Raw genomic sequence first — 22,005 nt, 5'->3', positions numbered from 1 at the left:
CCCCATTAAACTTTTTGGAAATGGCAAGTTCACTTTCTCATCCATAATAAACACAATCAAGTGCAAATACAGTTCAGCAGCTCAAATCAGCAGGATGTGGGGCATTGTTATTAGGAAGGATCTGTACCATGGATGAATTTCTAAAATAATGATTATGATCACTCTTCATAATATTTACAATTATGGGGAGACCTATACATTTGGCAGCCAAGTACGAGTTATCAGTCAATTAAGGTTGAATATGAGCCAAAAGCTTGGAATGTTACTGAGTAAGGGAAAGGCAATCTCATGGTTGCAGTCACTGATAAGGGTGGAGAGCTGTGGATTAGTGAGGAGAGCTGTGGATTAGTGAGGAATGGGGGCCGAGGTCAGGTCACATTAAGGGAGAAGGAACAGTTTATTACCCACATCACTTAATTTCCTGCCTAGCAATAAAGATGTAATGTTTGGGAAAAGGAGGAGACTTCACCTAAAGTAGGGCATATATACTTGTGCTGGTGGGAACAAGTCTTTGTCTGTTCAGCTGTCTGACCCATTAGGTGAATGGACTTGGTTTGGGTTTTTCATAGTTGTCCGTTAGGTTCTAAATAAAAAACATACTAAAAACTAACATCATTATGGGGTATTGTGTGTAGATTGCTGAAAAATAATAATATTTAATCAATTTTAGGATAAGGCTGTAACATAACGAAATGTGGAAAAAGTCAAGGGGTCTGAATTAGAGGTCGACCGATTAATCGGCATGGCCGATTTAATTAGGGCCGATTTCAAGTTTTCATAACAGTCGGTAATCGTCCTTTTTGGATGCCGATTATGGCCGATTACATTGCAATCCACGAGGAAACTGGGTGGCAGGCTAACCACCTGTTACGCGAGTGCAGCATCAATAGGACATTGTGGCTGCAAGGAGCCACGGTAAGTTGCTAGCTAGCATTAAACTTATCTTCTAAAAAACAATCAATCTTCACATAATCACTAGTTAACTACACATGGTTGACGATATTACTATGTTGACTAGCTTGTCCTGAGTTTGCATATAATCAATGCTGTGCCTGCTAATTTATCATCGAATCACAGCCTACTTCAACTTTGCCATATGGGTGATGATTTAACAGAATCGCATTTGCGAAAAAAGCACAATCGTTGCACAAATGTACCTAACCATAAACCTCAATGCCTTTCTTAAAATCAATACACAGAAGTATATATATTTTTAAAACTGCATATTTAGTTAATATCGCCTGCTAACATGAATTTCTTTTAACTAGGGAAATTTTGTCACTTATCTTGCGTTCAGTGCAAGCAGTCAAGGTATGTTCAACAGTTTGGCCCACCTAGCTCAGTACGAACTGTGTTAAGACCATTTCTTCCTAACAAAGACTAATTCATTTTCCAGATTTTTACATAATTATGACATAACATTGAAGGTTGTGCAATGTAACAGCAATATTTAGACTTATGGTTGCCACCCATTCGATAAAATACAGAACGGTTCCGTATTTCAATGAAAGAATTAACGTTTTGTTTTCAAAATGATATTTTCCGGATTTGACCATATAAATGATCAAAGGCTCGTATTTCTGTCAGTTTATTATAATTAAGTCTATGATTTGATAGAGCAGTCTGACTGAGTGGTGGTAGGCAGCAGCTGGCTCGTAAGCATTAATTCAAACAGCACTTTACTGTGTTTGCCAGCAGCTCTTAGCAATGCTTGAAGCACAGTGCTTTTTATGACTTCAAGCCTATCAACTCCCGAGATTAGGCTGGAAATACTAAAGTGCCTATAAGAACATCCAATAGTCAAAGGTATATGAAATATAAATGGTATAGAGAGAAATAGTCGACGCGTCATAATTCCTATAATAACTACAACCTAAAACTTCTTAACTGGGAACTGGGAATATTGAACCACCAGCTTTTATATGTTCTCATGTTCTGAGCAAGGAACTTAAACGTTAGCTTTTATACATGGCACATATTGCACTTTTACTTTCTTCTCCACCACTGTTTTTGCATTATTTAAATCAAATTGAACATGTTTCATTAATTATTTGAGACTAAATAGATTTTAGTTCTGTATTATATTAAGTTAAAATAAGTGTTCATTGTTCATTCAGTATTGTTGTATTTGTCATTTTATATATATATATATATATAAACATTTTTAAAAAAACATTTATTTATTTAATCGGTATCTGCTTGTTTTGGTCCTCCAATAATCAGTATCGGCGTTGAAAAATCATAATCGGTCGACCTCTAGTCTGAATACTTTCCGAAGGCACTAGATGCAGGTAGTCTATAGCCCCTGATAGGCCTACATCTTATTTCAGATAGTCTACAGTAGCCTAGGCTAAATGTGGACAAGATGTAAATTGAACAATTTAGCAACTTGTTTAGTTCAAATTAAGACTAATTTATTCATCATGAATAGTTTGGCAATTTCGAGGTAAGAAGTGCTTGTGTTTCCCCATAGCCTGCTGGAATAGGCTACTGAGGATGGATTTCAATCACTGAATTAAATATGAATCATATTTTTATTAACTGAATATGCTTGTCAACAACAGACAGTTTCTTTTACCTGTAGCCTAATGTGACTGACGGTTACCATCAATATAATGCGTTCTAACAACTGATCGGCAATTGCTATAGAGCTTTGATAACTTCAAATGTAATTAACTAAACATGGCCATTTTAATAATTGCATAATAACACAAGGCTGCAACAACACTACACTGAAGTTATAGGCTATTTATTAAATACGTTTGCCAGCTCCAGGTAGGCTACACAACTGGCACAAATTTATTTGAAATGACTCCAGTGATAGTCATTTCAACATATTAATTGTACCAAATGGTAGCCTACAATGGCATATACATTAATAGGCTACTTGATGACCAGCAGATGCAAATGTATCATTCTCCACATTTTGTCTGTTTCATTGAGTACTCCCCCCCCCCCCCCCATAACAGAAGCATGCGAGGGAGTTCCATAACTTCCATTTCAAATTTCCACTCTTGCATAATGACAATTTAAATAGCCTTACTACAACTGGTAAAAAGATGTCACGATGTGCATGTGTGCTGCTCTGTCTCCTCACTCACTTGACTCAGCCAATAGTGGACTAAACTGCATGCGGCAGTGCTTTCTCAACACACACACACACACACACTCCCCCTCTGGCCCTTCCCACCACTCACTCACTCAGCAACAAGCCCGCCTCATTTCCTGATAGTCAGCAGCAGGTCATAGTGAAATACATGTATTTTTTTTTAAAGAGGAAAGGCATGGTGGCCGCAGTGCAACTTAGAAGTAGCCCAAAAACCTTGCAACTCAAAATATTTTCAAAGTAGCCCAATTTTTCTGGAAAACCGTGAACATGGCAACCCTGTGTGAAAAGGGGCTTGCTCCTTCCACTAGCACATGGCTTTCTATTCAAATGCTCTACTGAAAATGTAGCTGGCTATGATATCACTCATGGAAACAGCTGCCACAGAGTTTGCAGTTGCAGTGCATCATTGCTATTGCACCATGATATGAATGGAATGATGAGATAATGTGGCCAGACTGTGCTGTTCATAAACGGCATAAATGTGTGTAAGGCTTGTATTCAGCATACATTTCACACTTTGTTTCTCACTGTACACACATCAATGCTCTTACTAGGTACTTTGATAACTGTAATAACCAGTATGCTTTCCTTTATACTTTCAGGAGTTTGAACTTTTTCCACATTTGACTGCATGTGCCTGAGAGTCTGACGCTGCATCTCTTCAATGGCTGCCTCGTGCTCTTCCTCCACCTCTGTGCCTGAGGGTTTCCACTACGAGACCAAGTACATCGTCCTCAACTACCTGGGACTCCTGCCCCCCTCCCGGCTGCAGGCCACCGCTGGCGGAGGTAAGGGAAACTGCACCCCCTTAACTCACACTAAATGGAGATGGAGGAAGATGGAGAGGAGAGAGCGGCCACTTCCCTTTCCTGATTCTCCACCCTCATCCAAGTCAGCACTAGCACTGCACACTCCTCACCATGGTTTAACCATTGCCTGGACAGAGTTAAATCCATGCGAGAGTGTACCGGTGCACACTTCTGGTGAAGGGTAAAGAATTGGGGTGCAGACAGCGTCTAGCCAGATTGCCTGCCGGTGCCTATCCTCCCTTTCATCGTCTCTCAATAGAACTATGCTGTGATTACTACACTGCTCAAAAAAAAAAGGGAACACTAAAATAACACATCCTAGATCTGAATGAATGAAATATTCTTATTAAAAACTTTTTTCTTTACATAGTTGAATGTGCTGACAACAAAATCACACAAATTATCAATGGAAATCAAATGTATCAACCCACGGAGGTCTGTATTTGGAGTCACACTCAAAATTTAAAGTGGAAAACCACACTACAGGCTGATCCAACTTTGATGTAATGTCCTTAAAACAAGTCAAAATGAGGCTCAGTAGTGTGTGTGGCCTCCACGTGCCTATATGACCTCCCTACAATGCCTGGGCATGCTCCTGATGAGGTGAACTCCTGGACAGTCTGTGTTGCAACGTGGCGTTGGTGGATGGAGCGAGACATGATGTCCCAGATGTGCTCAATTGGATTCAGGTCTGGGGAACGGGCGGGCCAGTCCATAGTATCAATGCCTTCCTCTTGCAGGAACTGCTGACACACTCCAGCCACATGAGGTCTAGCATTGTCTTGCATTAGGAGGAACCCAGGGCCTACCGCACCAGCATATGGTCTCACAAGGGGTTTGAGGATCTCATCTCGGTACCTAATGGTAGTCAGGCTACCTCTGGCGAACACATGGAGGGTTGTGCGGCCCCCCAAAGAAATGCCACCCCACACCATGACTGACCCACCGCCAAACCGGTCATGCTGGAGGATGTTGCAGGCAGCAGAACGTTCTCCACGGCGTCTCCAGACTGTCACGTCTGTCACATGTGCTCAGTGTGAACCTGCTTTCACCTGTGAAGAGCACAGGGCGCCAGTGGCGAATTTGCCAATCCCTCATACCACCCTCATGGAGTCTGTTTCTGACCGTTTGAGCAGACACATGCACATTTGTGGCCTGCTGGAGGTAATTTTGCAGGGCTCTGGCAGTGCTCCTCCTGCTCCTCCTTGCACAAAGGCGGAGGTAGCGGTCCTGCTGCTGGGTTGTTGCCCTCCTACGGCCTCCTCCACGTCTCCTGATGTACTGGCCTGTTTCCTGGTAGCGCCTCCATGCTCTGGACACTACCCTGACAGACACAGCAAACCTTCTTGCCACAGCTCGCATTGATGTTCCATCCTGGATGAGCTGCACTACCTGAGTCACTTGTGTGGGTTGTAGACTCCGTCTCATGCTACCACTAGAGTGAAAGCACCGCCAGCATTCAAAAGTGACCAAAACATCAGCCAGGAAGCATAGGAACTGAGAAGGGGTCTGTGGTCACCACCTGCAGAACCACTCCTTTATTGGGGGTCTCTTGCTAATTGCCTATAATTTCCACCTGTTGTCTATTCCATTTGCACAACAGCATGTGAAATTTATTGTCAATCAGTGTTGCTTCCTAAGTGGACAGTTTGATTTCACAGAAGTGTGATTGACTTGGTGTATTTGTGTTGATTAAGTGTTCCCTTTATTTTTTTGAGCAGTGTATTTGTCCCTGGCATGAAAACCTGCCCAGTAGGTGTAGTGCAGTCCAGAGGCTGTTTTGTGTTGTTCCTGGGTTGAGCTAGTGCACTGTTTGTCTTTTCTTTTCCTACTTCTGGAAGCTCTCACACAAATGGTGAGAACCACGTGTCAATCAAAGAATGTATGGGCAGCTTGTGCTGGCACCCCCTCCAAGTAGAGGTCTGCGGTGGACTGATTTCTTCAGCTTTACATGCCGCACCCGCTGGCTTTCTGTCCAACTACCGCAAGAACTGGTCCCGAACCCAACCGCAGTCCCGCAATGTTATTTTAAGAGTATGTGACGCAGCTCACTTGCCAGCCATGGTTCCAGCAATGTTGCTCCCTATAGGCAATATCTAAATGCGCAAAAATAACCAAAGAAATAGCCTAGGTTACATTGCCAGAGATTCTCACGTGGTATTAACGGGCTATATCAGCCAAAATGTAGTGGAAGAGAACAGCGTTGGAGAGACTTTCTCTTGAGCTATTTTTATAGCCTACCTTTTTAGGACTGGGACGATTTTCTGACCGAGACAAATATGGGTGGTCAATATTTATTTCAAGGCAATGTAGTAAACTATATCCTATTTAGGAAGTCCATTTCCTTGGAAAGATAACTGATTCTCCGCCCATGCATAGGCAGCCTACTCTATTTCAATGAGACCACACATACTAGGCACACTTGATCTCACACGCCCAACTAGAAGAGAAGTAGGCTACTTAAGTTAAAGCAGCGAATTATGAGAGTGTGTGAGTAATGTGACAGATGTCCTTTTAATACAAAATGTAGGCTAATACATACAAATCAGAAAGACGACAGTTTCCAAATAATCTGCAGGACAACAAATATTTTCATTCCAAAGTCGTCCGTCTGACCCCCTGCTTCCAATCGCAACATGAAAAATGCAGACCGCGCTGGAATGCAGCCCTCTACCTCCAAGCGCGTTGGTATCTCTAACCTAGTTGTGCAGAGGCTGAACAGCGCCTAGTAATGTTTTTTGTGTGTTTTAATTTATTTTTTTACCCCCTTTTCTCCCCAATTTCGTGGTATCCAATTGTTTTAGTAGCTACTATCTTGTCTCATCGCTACAACTCCTGTACGGGCTCGGGAGAGACGAAGGTTGAAAGTAGATGTGTCCTCCGATACACAACCCAACCAAGCCGCACTGCTTCTTAACACAGCGCGCATCCAACCCGGAAGCCAGCTGCCGGAGGAAGAGGAAGGAAACACTGTGCACCTGGCAACCTTGGCTACCTGGCAACCTTGGCAACCCTAACCCGGACGACTCCATTCACTAGCCTATATTGGTTTAGGGTTATCAGTGTCTCACCATGCCAGGGAGTCCAGCTAGTTCATGTTAGCATGGCCTGACCTGCTCTCCTAACTAGAGAGGTCATGACCGTCTTGCATGAGCAGTAGTCCGGGGTTCTCCAAGGGCTGTCATGTGTCCCATGTGATTTCCATGGACTATGAATGATTTTGACTGTCCGCTTTTGAAAGGAAAATGCCTTTTGGCTTTCAGACAGGAAGAGCAAAACTGTTTTGCCATCGGGTAGGTCCGGAATGGGTGAAGGGATAAGTGAAGGGAGTAGAGACCAGTGTCACAAAACTTGTTAGAATTGTGGCAAAGATACAAAGCAGGCAAAGGATTTAACTTCATTAGGAAAACAAACCTAATGTTGGAAATGAACATCAAGTTGTCACATGTATTTATTTTCCAAGCTATAGCACAATATTTTCCATACAGCAGGTTTTTAAAGGACTAAATAGTTTGATCTGCTTCGTGTTTTCATTTTTACCATGGAAAAAATATTGAAATATTGTGGCGCTGGTATCGTCACAGCCCTAGTAAAGACAAATGCCTGATCCCTGCTTTCCGCTTGGCCCACTCCTCGTTCTGACAGCCTGTCGTGTGCAATCACTGTAGGATTACTCACACGTTACTGGGCCAGAGCAAAGACAGGCGCAGGCAGGCTGGACAGCCTGCTGAACCAGCACTGAGCCTCACTGTGTCTCACTGAGTGAGTTAATGTGTGAACGACCAGGAGAGGGTCTATGGGTGAGGCGATTGATGTGTGGAAATTGGCTGTTGTACTAGGCGTTACCTGGGTACAGATTAGTCCATCCCTCTGCAAACACATCCCTGGGTCGCTCATCTTTTCAGTTCGCTGCAGTTAGCTACTGGAACGAGCTGCAAAAAAAACTGGACAGTTTTATTGACACTTTGTTTGTGCTGCTACCATGCTGTGCTGCTGCCATATTGTATTGCTACCATGCTGTGCTGTTGTCTTAGGTCTCTCTGTATGTAGTGTTGGTGACCCTGTTGTGATTTGTGTTTTTTCCTATTCAAAAAATAATTATTATTATCCTAACCCCCGTTCCAGCAGGAGGCCTATTGCCTCTTGGTAGGCCGTCCTTGTAAATAAGAATTGTATCTTAATTGACTTGCCTAGTTAACTAAAGTTTACTGTGCTTTGGGAAAGTATTCAGACCCTTTGACTTTTTCCACATTTTGTTACGTTACAGCCTTATTCAAAAATTGATTAGATATAGTTTTCCCCTCATCAATTGACACACATTACCCCATAACGACAAAGCACAAACAGGTTTTTAGAAATGTTTGCAAATGTGTATATAAAAAAAACTGAAATACCTTATTGACATAAATATTCAGACCCTTTGCTATGAGGCTCAAAATTGAGCTCAGGTGCATGCTGTCCATTGATCATCATTGAGATGTTTCTTCAACTTGGAGTCCACCTGTGGCAAATTCAATTGTTTGGACATGATTTGGAAGGCACATAACTGTCTATATAAGGTCCCACAGTTGACCGTGCATGTCAGAACAAAAACCAAGCCATGAGGTTAAAGGAATTGTCCGTAGAGCTCTGAGACAGGATTGTGCCGAGGCACAGATCTGGGGAAGGGTACCAAAAAATATCGGCAGCACTGAAGGTCCCCAATGAACACAGTGGCCTCCATCATTTTTAAATGGAAGAAGTTTGGAACCACCAAGACTCTTCCTAGAGCTGGCCGCCCGGCCAAACTGAGCAATCGAGGGAGAAGGGCCATGGTCAGGGAGGTGATCAAGAACCCAATGGTCACTCTGATAGAGCTCCAGAGTTTCTCTGTGGAGATTGGAGACCCTTCCAGAAGGACAACCATCTCTACAGCACTCCAACAATCAGGCCTTTATGGTAGAGTAGCCAGACGGAAGCCACTCCTCAGTAAAAGGCACATGACAGCACGCTTGTAGTTTGCCAAAAGGCACCTAAAGGACTCTTAGACCATGGGAAACAAAGTTTTCTGGTCTGATGAAGCCAAGATTAAACTCTTTGGCCTGAATGCCAAGCGTCACGTCTGGAGGAAATCTGGCACCATCCCTACGGTTAAGCATTGTGGTGGCAGCATCATGCTGTGGGAATAGTTTTCAGTGGCAGGGACTGGGAGACTAGTCAGGATCAAGGGAAAGATAAACGGAGCAAAGTACAGGGAGATCCTTGATATAAAAGAAATTGCTCCAGAGCAATCAGGACCTCAGACTTGGGCACTGCTTCACCTTCCAACAGGACAACAACCCTAAGCACAGCCAAGAAAATGCAGGAGTAGCTTCGCAACAAGTCTCTGAATGTCATTGAGTGTCCCAGCCAGAGCCCGGACTTGATCCCGATCAAACATCTCTGAAGACCTGAAAATAGCTGTGCAGCGACGCTCCCCATCCAACCTGACAGATCTTGATAGGATCTGCAGAGAAGAATTGGAGAAACTCCACAAATGCAGGTGTGCCAAGCTTGTAGCGTCATACCCAAGAAGACTTGAGGCTGTAATCGCTGCCAAAGGTGCTTCAACAAAGTACTGAGTAAAGGGTCTGAATACTTATGTAAATGTCATATTTCATTTATATTTATTTTTTAAATATAATTACATAAAACATTTTAGTGTGTAATATTTAATCCATTTTAGAATAAGGCTGTAAAGTAACAATGTGGAGGTAGTCAAGGGGTCTAAATACTTTCTGAATGCCGGGTAAATGCAAATTAAAAGAGGGGCCTACACTCGGGAGTTGGGGTGCATTACTGCTGCTTTGACTTCTAAAGGCTGCTACACACTTTACGCAATGTTATTTTTTTTGTTACCTTCTTAACCTAACCTCCCTGTAAACCTTTACATACAATATGTGTAAATTTGTGACCTGTAGTTATTACATCATACAGTCAGTTACATCAGAGGTAAAGACACTTTTGGGAGAATTGATTTAGAAATACATTTGCCAACGTGGTTTATAGTGTAACTGTTGATTTTACTTCTCATTTAGTACTGATCAGAGAATTACTAGACTGAGTCCCTAGAGATTACTTCAGGGAAAATGCCTTGTCTGGTTGCCAAGTTGAAGCTATTATGTTTTGGTCAAGAAGCTTAGAGCTAAAGAGGCTTGGTTCTAATGTGTCGATCAATTAAGAGTTTAAAATATAAAACACTAATTATGCCGCCCCAGTTTGTCATGTGTGATCTTCTTAGTAGGTAACACACCTCGTCTTCATGACCTAGCCCTTTAGAATGTGTAGGCTATTCATGCTTGTGTGCATCATTAATTGATCCACTTCAAAGTTGTAAAGCCACTTAAACATTGTCATTGATTCTAAATATGTCATGTGTGACTGTTAGCTGAGCGTCATGGGATGTTGTGTTCCCTTCCAGGAGATGGCCATTATGCTGTGGACAGAGAGAGGAACAGAGTAATGAAGGCACAGATAGAGGAAGAGCTGAAGCAACTGGAAGATGAGGTCTCAGACTGTAAGAGGAAGCACAAACACATATACCATATAGTCTGTTTGTATACTTCTTGTATGTATGCAGGTTTTTCTGCAATAATTAAAAATAAAATAAAAACACAGATACCATATATTGTATGCCATCACAACACCGACAAGTCTGACCATGCTAATAGTTGGGTCTCTGTTCTTGTACAACTGGGTCTGGGACTGTCAAATAAATATGTGTGTTTGTGTGCAGCCTTCTCCAGTACAGGCTTCGACTGCCATACATCTCCAGTGTTTAGCCCAGCCAACCCAGAGAGCTCCATCGAGGACTGCCTGGCTGTTCTGGGTGACCGGGTGGCCAGAGACCTGGACACACACCTGGCCTCTACTGTACACACACTCCTCAGTGCGTGAGTATCTGTTCAGCAGTGTACACCCAGCCTAATATTGTGTGTGTCAGTCAATGAGCAGCCAGTTGTAGTGTTGTTCACTATTCACCCTTTTAAAAAGATAACACATTTGTAAACTCGGTGTATGTCTGAGTTGTGAAAGGGTATACGTTTCAGTCCCTTTCAGTCCTTGAAATACAGTCTGCTCAGCAGGTCCTGGGTGGCTCACCTGTACTGTAGGCCTGTCAAACTCTAGGTTGATTGTGTCTTTCATACCGCCGTAGGGAAAATGTTCCTGTGTAGCAAGTTCAGAACAGCACACAGACCTTATGAAAGGTTGTATTGCATGACTACTCCGAGGTTTATTTTCAATCTTTTTAATGATGACATTCGATTCCAAGAATCCCTAACATAGGTTTAGTCAATGGCACACAACCATTAGATAGGCTAGGCTACCATTCATTTTCTCAAGTTACAGAAATGCAAGGACGTTACTCATATATCACGAAGGCTAGGTGTGTGTCTAATCTAGGTTAGTCTTATTTATAAACCAGCTCTCAGTGGCACATGCATTTCAATTTCTCAAATTACTTTCAAGGTCACTGGTGAATGATCACTGAGGGGTGTTTCTGTGTGCGTGCAGGTTGTGAACTTGTATAAACCAACCCTGTTATGTTTCCAGCCTGAGCCCCTGTGTGTTTGTTTGACAGCCCGCTGGACTACGAGCATTTCAGAGAAGCAGCACAAGACATCTCCTGCCACACGCAGAGTGGCTGGAGCAAGGTGAGGGATCTCTCTACTGTTCACCTGCAGTTACTGACTCTGACTAACAACCTATGAGGTCTAGCTCAGAAACAACCCATACGATTTTCCCCCTAGCTCTTTGGCCTATGGAATTTGCCGATCTGAAGAATCTGATAGGTGTAAACGTTATGGTGGAAGCTCCCCTTTGCCTGTTTTTTTTTAATTTAAAATTATTTTATTTAACCAGGAAAGTCAGTTAAGAACAAATTCTTATTTACAATGACGGTCTACCCCGGCCAAACCCGGACGACACTGGGCAAATTGTGCGCCGCACTATGGGACTCCCAATCACGGCCGGATGTGATACAGCCTGGATTCGAACCAGGGACTATAGTGATGCCTCTTGCACTGAGATGCAGTGCCGCTGTGCCACTCGGGAAACCTTTGTGGCTACCTATCCTGGTTGCTTTTGGACAGTGTCTTGAACGGGACACTGCCTTCCCCGGTCCCCAGGTGCTGGTGCCATTGGTGCTGCTGCAGGCCCTTCAGGGAGAAGGACAGATCCTGGCCCACCTGCTACCTCTGGGGGTCCGTTTCCTGGAGGAGGCTGAGGCAGACTACATCATCCAGCAGGGAGGATGGGTGAGTGGACACTGGACTGGGGATGGGTGGTACATATTGGTAGGATGGGACAGGGGACGGACCAAGAATGAACCACTTATTAATTTCTCATACGAAGTTCAAGCAGATAAATGTTTCAGCCTTGACCTGTTGGCTGCTGTACACAGTATAGCCAGAGTAGGGCGCCAGATATCCACTGTACATTTTGTCTTTGTTGGTAATGAATTTTGATAAACTAGAACATAACGATAAAACCTAAGTGCATAATATGTTAACGTGAATGTTCTTGTAGGTAAAGAATTGTTGTAAAGGTGCTTGGTTTATCACCATTCTACACTGAACAAAAATATAAACGCAACATGTAAAGTGCTGAAATAAAAGATCCCAGAAAAAAGGTTGGCACAAATAGGTTATTTCTCTCAAATATTGTGCTCAAATTAGTTTACATCCCTGTTAGTGAGCATTTTCTCCTTTGCCAAGATAATCCATCCACCTGACAGGTGTGGCATATAAAGAAGCTGATTAAACCGCAAGATCATTAGACAGGTGCACCTTGTGCTGGGGACACATCATGTGGGTGAGTGGTTTGCTGATATCAACTTTGTGAACAGAGTGCCCCATGCTGGGGTTATGGTATGGGCAGGCATAAGCTACGGACAACGAACACCATTGCATTTTATCGATGGCAATTTGACTGCACAGAGATACCATGACGAGATCCTGAGACCCATTGTCGTGCCATTCATCCACTGCCCATCACGTCATGTTTCAGCATGATTATGCATGGCCGCATGTTGCAAGGATCTGTACACAATTCCTGGAAGCTGAAAATGCCCCAGTTCTTCCAGACATGTCACCCATTGAGCATGTTTGGGATGCTCTGGATCAACGTGTTCAACAGCGTGTTCCAGTTCCTGCCAATATCCAGCAACTTCACGCAGCCATTGAAGAGGAGTGGGACAACGTTCCACAGGCCACAATCAACAGCCCGATCAACTCTATGTGAAGGAGATGTTGCGCTGCATGAGGCAAATGGTGGTAACACCAGATACTGACTGGGTTTCTGATCCACGGCCCTACTTTGAAAATGTTTTTGCAATCGTATTTGTTTTTTACCTTCTTTTTTTGATTTAACTAGGCAAGTCCGTTAAGACAAAATTCTTATTGACAATGAATGCCTACCCCAGCCAAACCCAGCCTACAGTGGGCCAATTGTGCGTCGCCCTATGTGACTGGGACCATTGGATGCATGTCTGTATTCCCAGTCGTGAAATCCATAGATTAGGGTCTAATGAATTTATTTAAATTGACTGATTTCCTTATATGAACTGTAACTCAGTAAAATCTTTGAAATTGTTGTGTTTTTTAAATATTTTTGTTCTGTGTAGATTGGGCTCACAATTGTGAAGTGCCCCTGTGCTGAGAGGCTGCTTTGACACCTGTCCTCTAATCCACCCAGCATTTAATAAACCCGGGACTCATTTAAAACTCCGGCAATCCTAAGTGAACCTAGTGTAAGTGAAATGTAGTCTAAATATGCAGTGTTTAGACAGGCAGCCCAATTCTCATCTTTTGCCCAATTATGGGCAAGAGCTATTATCTGATTGGTCAAAAGACGAGGTAATAATTGCTGCCTCTGTAAATGCACCAGATTTTCTCATTATGTAAATTGGAACTGATAGAAGGGTCGTTCCATTTGATTTCAATCACTTTTTGACCGCATGCACCCTTTCATTTATATTTTGAACGAAACGGTCTATACATATTCACCCATGGTAGAAGTGGTCAGAATGCCAAAACATTTAGGAGATGGAGGTTCTCAAAATTGACCCATTTTACATACCCTACTATGAGACATGTCTTTATCAATGGAAATATAAACTGTTTGAGTTGTCATTTTAAAAGTTTACAAATGGGGATCTCAAATAGTCATTATCTAAAGACGTCATCCGACTTTTGTATTTTTGCACATGTTGAAACTTAGACCCTATTTTACATAATCGTAGGTTTTTGTGTTCTACCCGCCATCAGTTTTAACTGCTGTTCAGAATACTCTTGAAAACAGTAGTGTAGTGTCATGTTTTGGCATAAAATTGAAATGTCCATTTTTCACATGGTTACACACATCAGAGAATGTTGACATTAATGGGAATATCAGTTTTAAATTATTCTGTAAATCTTACATAGGAAATCTATTGAAATCATAGAAGTATAGATGGAATATACTTTCCCCATTTAAGTTGACATTCGACGGTGGGTGGACCAGCGGCCAGCTTTGTGGTAGTAATATGAAGTTAACACTATGGTCTGAAGGGATATGGCTAGTCTACAAATTCTATTTCTATGCTTGAAATGCCACCCACCCTGCATTTCAGTATGCTGTATGCTGTGAAAACTCAGATTATGTATAGTAGGGTCTAAACTACAACATATCTGATCGACATTAAGAAAGAAAAAACAATTCTCCAAGAAATTAAGTGGTTTGACAACCCTGCTTTTGTAAACTTTAAAATGATATCAAACTCAACCGTTTATCTTTTCCAGTGAGGGAAAACATGGATGTCTCATGGTTGGGTGAGGTATGCAAAATGCATCGACTTTAAGCCCCTCTATCTCCTAAATGTTTTGGCATTCAGGTCCAAAAACTCCGTTTCTGACCACTTCGACCATGGGAAAATGCAATACATGGCCAAAAGGATGTGGACACCCTTTCAAATTGGTGGATTTCGGCTGTGTCAGCCACATCCTTTGCAGACAGGTGTATAAAATCGAGCACACAGCGACGGAATCTCCATAGTTAAATGTTGGCCTTACTGAAGATCTCCGTTTCTTTGAATGTAGCACCATCATTGAATGGCACCATTCCATCAAGTCAGTTCTCCAAATTTCTGCCCTGCTAGTTTCCCGGGTAACTGTAAGTGCTGTTATTGTGAAGTGGAAACGTCTAGGAGCAACAGCGGTTCAGCCGCGAAGTGGTAGGCCACACAAGCTCACAGAACGGGATTGCTGAAGCGCCTGTCCTCAGTTGCAACACTCACTACCGAGTTCCAAACTGTCTCTGGAAGCAACGTCGGCACAACAACTGTCGGCACAACAGCTTCATGAAATAGGTTTCCATGGCAGAGCAGCCGCACACAAGCCTAAGATCATCATGCAACATACCAAGCATCAGCTGGAGTGGTGTGAAGTTCGCAGCCATTGGACTCTGGAGAAGCCAGGAGAAGACTACCTGCCCGACTGCATAGTGGTGCCTGACTGCTGTTTTTTATGGTTTGGGCTATGCCCCTTAGTTCCAGTGAAGGTAAATCTTCACGCTACAGCATACAACATTCAACACAATTCTATGATTCCATCTTTGTGGCAACAGGTTGGGGAAGTCCCTTTGCGGTTTTACATGACAATGCCCCGATGCACAAGCGAGGTCCATAGAGAAATGGTTTGTTGAGATCGGTATGGAAGAACTTGTTAGCAGTTGATGTTACTCTTCAATAACCCCAATGCAAATCAGAGGGAGGAAAATAGGTTTATTCAAAGAGAACAAATCATGCGGGGAGGTAGATGTCCATTCTTCCCTGTCCTCAGTGATTCTCTTCTGTGATTCTCTCCCAGAACAAAGGGACAGGATGTGCTTTATAACCCAGCCCTAGCCTGTGGGTGACCAATTAGAATTCCTTGCAATAGAACTGGGCCACTGGCCAAATAACAAGTATCCTATTTCAGGTTCAATGTATAAACAATTTGGACCAAGGAGAACTTGCTATGAGTCCTGGACGGAAATTCCCCCCATGTCTCTGACCCATTGATCATGAATCCCCTATTACAGAAAAAACACTTTCCATTAATCGTTAGTACTCTATTGAACTCTCGTCCTCTGCGTTGTGTATTTATCTTTGAAATATTCTCACGAACTTGACTGGCCTGCACAGAGGCCTGACCTCAACCCCATTGAACACCTTTGGGGTGAATTGGAATGTAGACTGCGAGCCACGTCCCCGCAGCAATGCTCCAACATCTAGTGGAACACCTTCGCAGAAGATTGAGAGGCGATCGCAGCAAAGAGGGGACCAACTTGAACTTAGATGTTCTACAAGCAGGTGCCCACATACTTTTGGGAATGTAGTGTATGTATGAAAAGTTTTGTTCGTAATCAAGGGTGCCGTCAAAAAGTGAATGAAATGAAATGAAACAACCCAGAAGTCTGACCAGTCCTGTAGAACGTAGTTCTGCTGTCAATACAAATAGCTGTGTGTGTGATGATTACTTGGGCTGTGACAGTCATGGAATTTTGAATGACTGTTATTGGTCAGCCAAATGACTGCGGTCAACGTTATGTGTATGAATAACACTTTGCTTTTCTCACACACAGGGCAGTTGAGTCGGTAATGTAGTTAACTAAGATGATAAAGTACTAACTACAATACCGACTCAACTCTGCTCAGAAAATAAACATTCACTTAAACACCCTTTGATGACTTGACTACATGGCAGCATTTCCAGTCTGAGTAATGATTTGTCAGGAGAAATGCATAGTTTTGTGTTAATACAATGTAATTGTGTGTGTTAGGCGGTCTTACTTGCTGACTGAGATCTAAGGGCTTACACATCAATAGGGTTTGCTATCCGAGAATACTTAGCACCTCAATGTAATTTTCAAACCGAGTGCGCACTGATTTTACATGTAGAATGGCTTTAAAAATGTCTAAATTCAGACGTCTACAGCGGGTGGTCCCTAAAAACAGCGCGCTAAATGATCGACAGATAAACGCTAGATCCACATTCAGTGCGACGTGTGCAGGCTTTTAAGAAACCCTTAGAGCGTGTGCCAGAGTCTTGTGTGGCAGACAAAGCTCCCGACTCCAGACCACATCCCCCTGGCGATGGGGGTTTGAGTAGTCTTGGCCACTTTCCTATCTATGTCCCTCTGTTTTTCTCCCTATTGTACTGTCAACAACAGTACATTTTATTTCTTGATGTCCTATCGTAAACAATACTCATACCTAAGGTTGGTAGAACCGATCTCCTTTAAGAAAGAAATTGAAGACATCCTCATTGTAATCATTTGAACATAATATCAGGAAGCAGAAGGGGGGGGGAAATATGTTTTACAGACATTTTCTGTTTATATATTGTGGAGGCCTGAGCTTGTCTTATAGTAGAGCACTACTGCGCCACAGATGGCTTCGTTCTACCACCATGAATGAGGGCACCGTGGCAAGGTCACATGACCTGATGATGATAAACTGCTAGGGTAACCATTATCTCTTGTTTCCATATGGGTTCAGTCTGCCTAGCGGTTAAGAGCATTGGGCCAGTAACCGAAAAGGTCGCTGGTTCGAATCCCCGAGCCGAATCCCCTCGAGCAAGGCACGCAATCCTAATTGCTCCTGTAAGTTGCTCTAGATAAGAGCATCTGCTAAATGATTGAAATGTTACGTCAGGGATAGACCATAGGCTGGGACAGCAGCAAGGGAGAGGGGAAGTGAAAAAGAGGGGGGGTGGGGGTTTGTATGACACGCCAGTGAGGTCTCCTGTGCAGCGCAGATGAAGCTTCATTACTCTGACAGCGGTGTGTGGGTCCACTTCTCGACAGCTGGGTCCTCCCTTCTCTTCTTTCTCTCCTCTCTTTTGGACCCTGTCTGCGCTTCTGCCGTGCTCAGGGAAGCAGTCCTTGTGTAGTTGCTGCGTGAGCCGAGTCACTTTCAGGTAGGACATTTATCTTGTGGTTTTTGGTGGTGCATGTTTGTATAGAACATTTGATCATAGTAAGAGGTGGTCCAGAGGATTGATGAACTCTGGACCGCAGAGAAGGGCTCCCGTTTCTGGATCTGGTTTCAGCTCGCTTGACCGTGAAGGGTGTGTGGACATCGGAGTTGACATTTTGAGCACAGTGCCTAGAACACGAGAACCATCCACTGTCCTCTGACGGAGTACTTGGAACAGAAAGTGTCCGAAAGATGGAGGAAAAAATCATCAATCTTGCACCTTTTTATAACTCAGAGGAAATCATCTCTAACTCAAACTGCCTCTTGAGTCTTATTGAGCGATTGATTGGTCGAAGTTATCACTAAATCTGATAGGAGGCAGATTTGATATAGAGGACAGGTACGTCATGCCCTCCTTGTGACAGTTGCCCCTCCTGCTGTGATTGGTGTCTCTGACCTTGACCATGCCTTCTGTTTAATTACATGAGGAAACAAAAAGGATTATGTTGTGCTCACTTCATTGGGCAACAACACCAGCATCTCATAAATCTGACCCAGCCATGTGAGGGGGAGGGGAAGATTGAGTAAGTAAGGGAAATCCAATACACTAGGGAGACATTTTGAATAAAGACAGCTTCCAACACAAAATGAACTAGCATGGTATGACTGCATTTGAAGCTGTTCCCTATGAAGGGTTTGAGTCTGGGACATGCTGTAACTAACTGTGTGAGAGCTTAATACCCTATGTAGCTGGTCAAAGAGTGAGGAGGTGTTTCTGTATTAAACTTGGCTGGTGGAAAGGTCGCTATCTGAACTTTGCCCTTGAGAACCCCCCCCCCACCCCACACCTACCCTCTCTCTCCCAGTCTCTCTTGTTCTCTTCTGTCTGACACAGTCCTGTTCTTCAGACTACACTAACTGCTGTCCTTCAGGGCACAATGAAAACTGCTGTGTGTGTTCTGACGGTGCACTTCAGCCATGTTGTATTACATACCTTGTCGACGGTTTAATATAACTGTCGCTAGGAAGTGACAAGACAAAAAAAGGTTGTCGGGGGCTAAAATGGTCAGACACTGAATGCAGTAATATTAAAGTTGTATTTTTATTTTGGTGTGTCTACCTCAAACTGCTCATGTGACTAGTTTCTTTATGTTGCTCACCCAAATAGTGCTTGACACCTTAGTTACAGCACACAATTGTAAAGTTGCTTGCCAAATATGCTCAAACTGGGCAACTCAGTCAGGCTAAAGCCCATATAATTTCACATTTTACTGTTTGATGTTGGTAAGAATTTGCATAGAAACACAGGCACAAATCATATTTGAGGGTAGGGTTGCAAAATTCCGGTAACTTTCCCCAAATGTCCTGGTTTTCTAGAAATCTCACTTGGAGTTTCCTGGAATATGGATGAAATAAACTGGAAATCCGGAATACGCCAACCAGGATTTTTGGAAAACTGGGGAATTTAAGGAAAGTCATTTTGCAACCCTATTCGGGGGGTGGGGGTGCTGAGAGCATTCTGGTCTTAGTCGGGACACGTCAGGCTTGACAGCCCTCCGCCATGTTATGTAAGAGATGTTTTTCTTCTGTTGTGTTGGAATGCTGCGTGCATCTCTTCGTCCTACAGTGACTGGCTGTGCGGCAGAGCAGAGGAAGCCCTGAAATAAACCTCATAAATCCTCTGAAAAATCACCGGAGGCCAGACTGGCCTACTTATAGCCTCCCAGAGCAGTGCCACCTTTGTCCCCTGCTAAAAACTAAACCCAGATCAGATCCCCTAGTGGAGGAAAGGGACGGTTACAATATCATCCCTGCGTCAGTCTTCTGTGGTGTCGCTGCTAATGGTTGAACCCAGGTCAGTGTCTACCGCTGCTGTCTGATGCAACCTGCGTCACATACACTGACAGAGTAACACTACCTTTGGTGCGGGACACCTTTTGGATGCCTGGTCTGAAGTACCTCTGTAAGATGCTTCAGGGCCAAGCACAGTCCCGCTATCTGGATCCTTTTTATACATCTGAATGAAAACTACATTTAAACGGTCTTATTCCTTTAGGTTAGAATTGCATTGTTGCTCTTCAGCAGTAGTGGATGAATTGGATGAGGGAGGAAATGGGGGAATACTGACTGGGAGATCTTATGTCACTGACAACTGTCTCACCACTGGGTTTGGTCCTCATTATGGTTAATCCATGGTTAATCCATTGATGGTCGTTGTGTTACTGTGGGCCATTGTCACTCCAGGCAGTGAGGCACTCTTGTCAATCCCAGTCTGCACCTCATCACACGGCACCAAATGAGAGGTATTGTTTGGATGGGGCTCCTCTGTTTCAGCCAGACTCACTATTATGGCAATTTGATTTATGGCGACAGCTAGTCTTACTGTGATCCGACACTTAACAAAAAATATATTACAGACAAGACTTTTACAATTTTACATACATTTTAAAACATTAACATTGTAGTGTGTGCATATCTGTTACACATACTTGTCAGTACACACACACAAGTATATCACATGGGGAGAGGTCTTATTGGTGTTGCTTTATTTATTTTATTTATTTCACCTTTATTTAACCAGGTAGGCTAGTTGAGAACAAGTTCTCATTTGCAACTGCGACCTGGCCAAGATAAAGCGTAGCAATTCAACACATACAACTACACAGAGTTACACATGGAATAAACAAAACATAGTCAATAATACAGTAGAACAAAAGAAAACAAAAAGTCTATATACAGTGAGTGCAAATGAGATGTTAAGGAAATAAATAGGCCATTGTGGCGAAGTAATTACAATATAGGAATAAAACACTGGAATGGTAGATCGGCAGAAGATGAATGTGCCGGTTGAGATACTGGGGTGCAAAGGAGCAAAATAAATAAATACCAGTATGGGGATGAGGTAGGTAGATGGGCTGTTTACAGATGGGCTATGTACAGGTGCAGTGTTTAAGTGAAGTTCCATGTACTCATGTCTCTGTATAATAATGTGTTTCCTTGAATTTGTTCTGGACCTGGGGACTATGAAAAGATGGCGAGGTGGCATGTCTGGTGGGGTAAGTGTATGTGAGTGCTGTGTGTAAGTTGACTGTGCAAACATTTTGGAATTTCCAACACAATGTTTCTTATAAAAACAGGAAGTGCCAGTCAGTCTTTCCTTAACTCTTAGCCAAGAGAGACAGGCATACAGAGTATTTATATTAGCCCTCTGATTACAATGAAGAGAAAATGTGCCGCTCTTTTCTGGGCCAGCTGCAGCTTAGCTAAGTATTTCTCTGCAGCACTTGACCATATGACTGGACAATAATCAAGATGGGTTAAAACTAGAGCCTTCAGGACTTGTGTGGTGTCAAAAAAGCAGAGCATATCTTTGTTTCGGACAGACCTCTCCCCATCTTTACAACCATTGAATCTATATGTTTTGACCATGACAGTTTACAATCCAAGGTAACACCAAGTAATTTAGTCTCAACTTGTTCAACAACCAGATTCAGCTGAGGTCTAGAACTTAGGGAATGATTTGTACCAAATACAATGCAGTTAGATTTAGAGATGTTCAGGACCAGTTTATTACTGGCCATCCATTCCAAAACCGACTGCAATTCTTTAAGGGTTTCAGGGACTTCATTTGCTGATGCTTATGTGGTTGAATCATCAACATATATATATATATATAGACACAGATGCTTTGTTTAATTCTAGTGGCAGGTCATTGGTAAAAATAGAAATGAGTGCCTAGAGAGCTTCCTTGTGGTACACCACACTTTACATGTTTGACATTAGAGAAGCTTCCATTAATGATAGCTCTGAATCCACGATATGGCAGAAGTTGAAAAGCCATAACGCACGTTTTTTCAACAACCGGTTATGGACAATAAATCAAAGGCTGCACTGAAATCTAACAGTACAGCTTCCACATTCTTCTTATCAATTATTTCAACCAATCAGCAGTCATTTGTGTCGGTGCAGTACATAGTGTCCTTCTCTATAAGCATGCTGAAAGTCTGTCAATTTGTTTAGAGAAATAGCATTGAATTTGGTCAAACACCATTTTTTCCCAACAGTTTGCAAAGCGCTGGGAACAAGCTGATATGTCTGCTGTTAGAACCAGTAAAGGCCGCATTACAACT

General features: G+C 42.9%; 1 protein-coding gene across 2 annotated transcripts in view; it reads left to right on the top strand.

The window, feature by feature from the left end:
* Positions 1-22,005, top strand: part of bcl2l13 (BCL2 like 13) — a 36,865-nt gene that overhangs the window by 2,522 nt on the left and 12,338 nt on the right. For both annotated transcript variants that reach the window (XM_036957590.1, XM_021574785.2), the window contains exons 2-6: positions 3,712-3,897; positions 10,358-10,453; positions 10,673-10,829; positions 11,519-11,591; positions 12,066-12,194. In XM_036957590.1, the coding sequence (XP_036813485.1) occupies positions 3,774-3,897; positions 10,358-10,453; positions 10,673-10,829; positions 11,519-11,591; positions 12,066-12,194 (579 nt within the window). In that variant the 5' untranslated portion in view covers positions 3,712-3,773. The remainder of the gene's footprint in view (positions 1-3,711; positions 3,898-10,357; positions 10,454-10,672; positions 10,830-11,518; positions 11,592-12,065; positions 12,195-22,005) is intronic.

The sequence above is a fragment of the Oncorhynchus mykiss genome, chromosome 2, assembly GCF_013265735.2.
Source record: "Oncorhynchus mykiss isolate Arlee chromosome 2, USDA_OmykA_1.1, whole genome shotgun sequence".
Lineage (NCBI taxonomy): Eukaryota > Metazoa > Chordata > Actinopteri > Salmoniformes > Salmonidae > Oncorhynchus > Oncorhynchus mykiss.
This window is presented reverse-complemented; position numbering and strand designations above follow the sequence as displayed.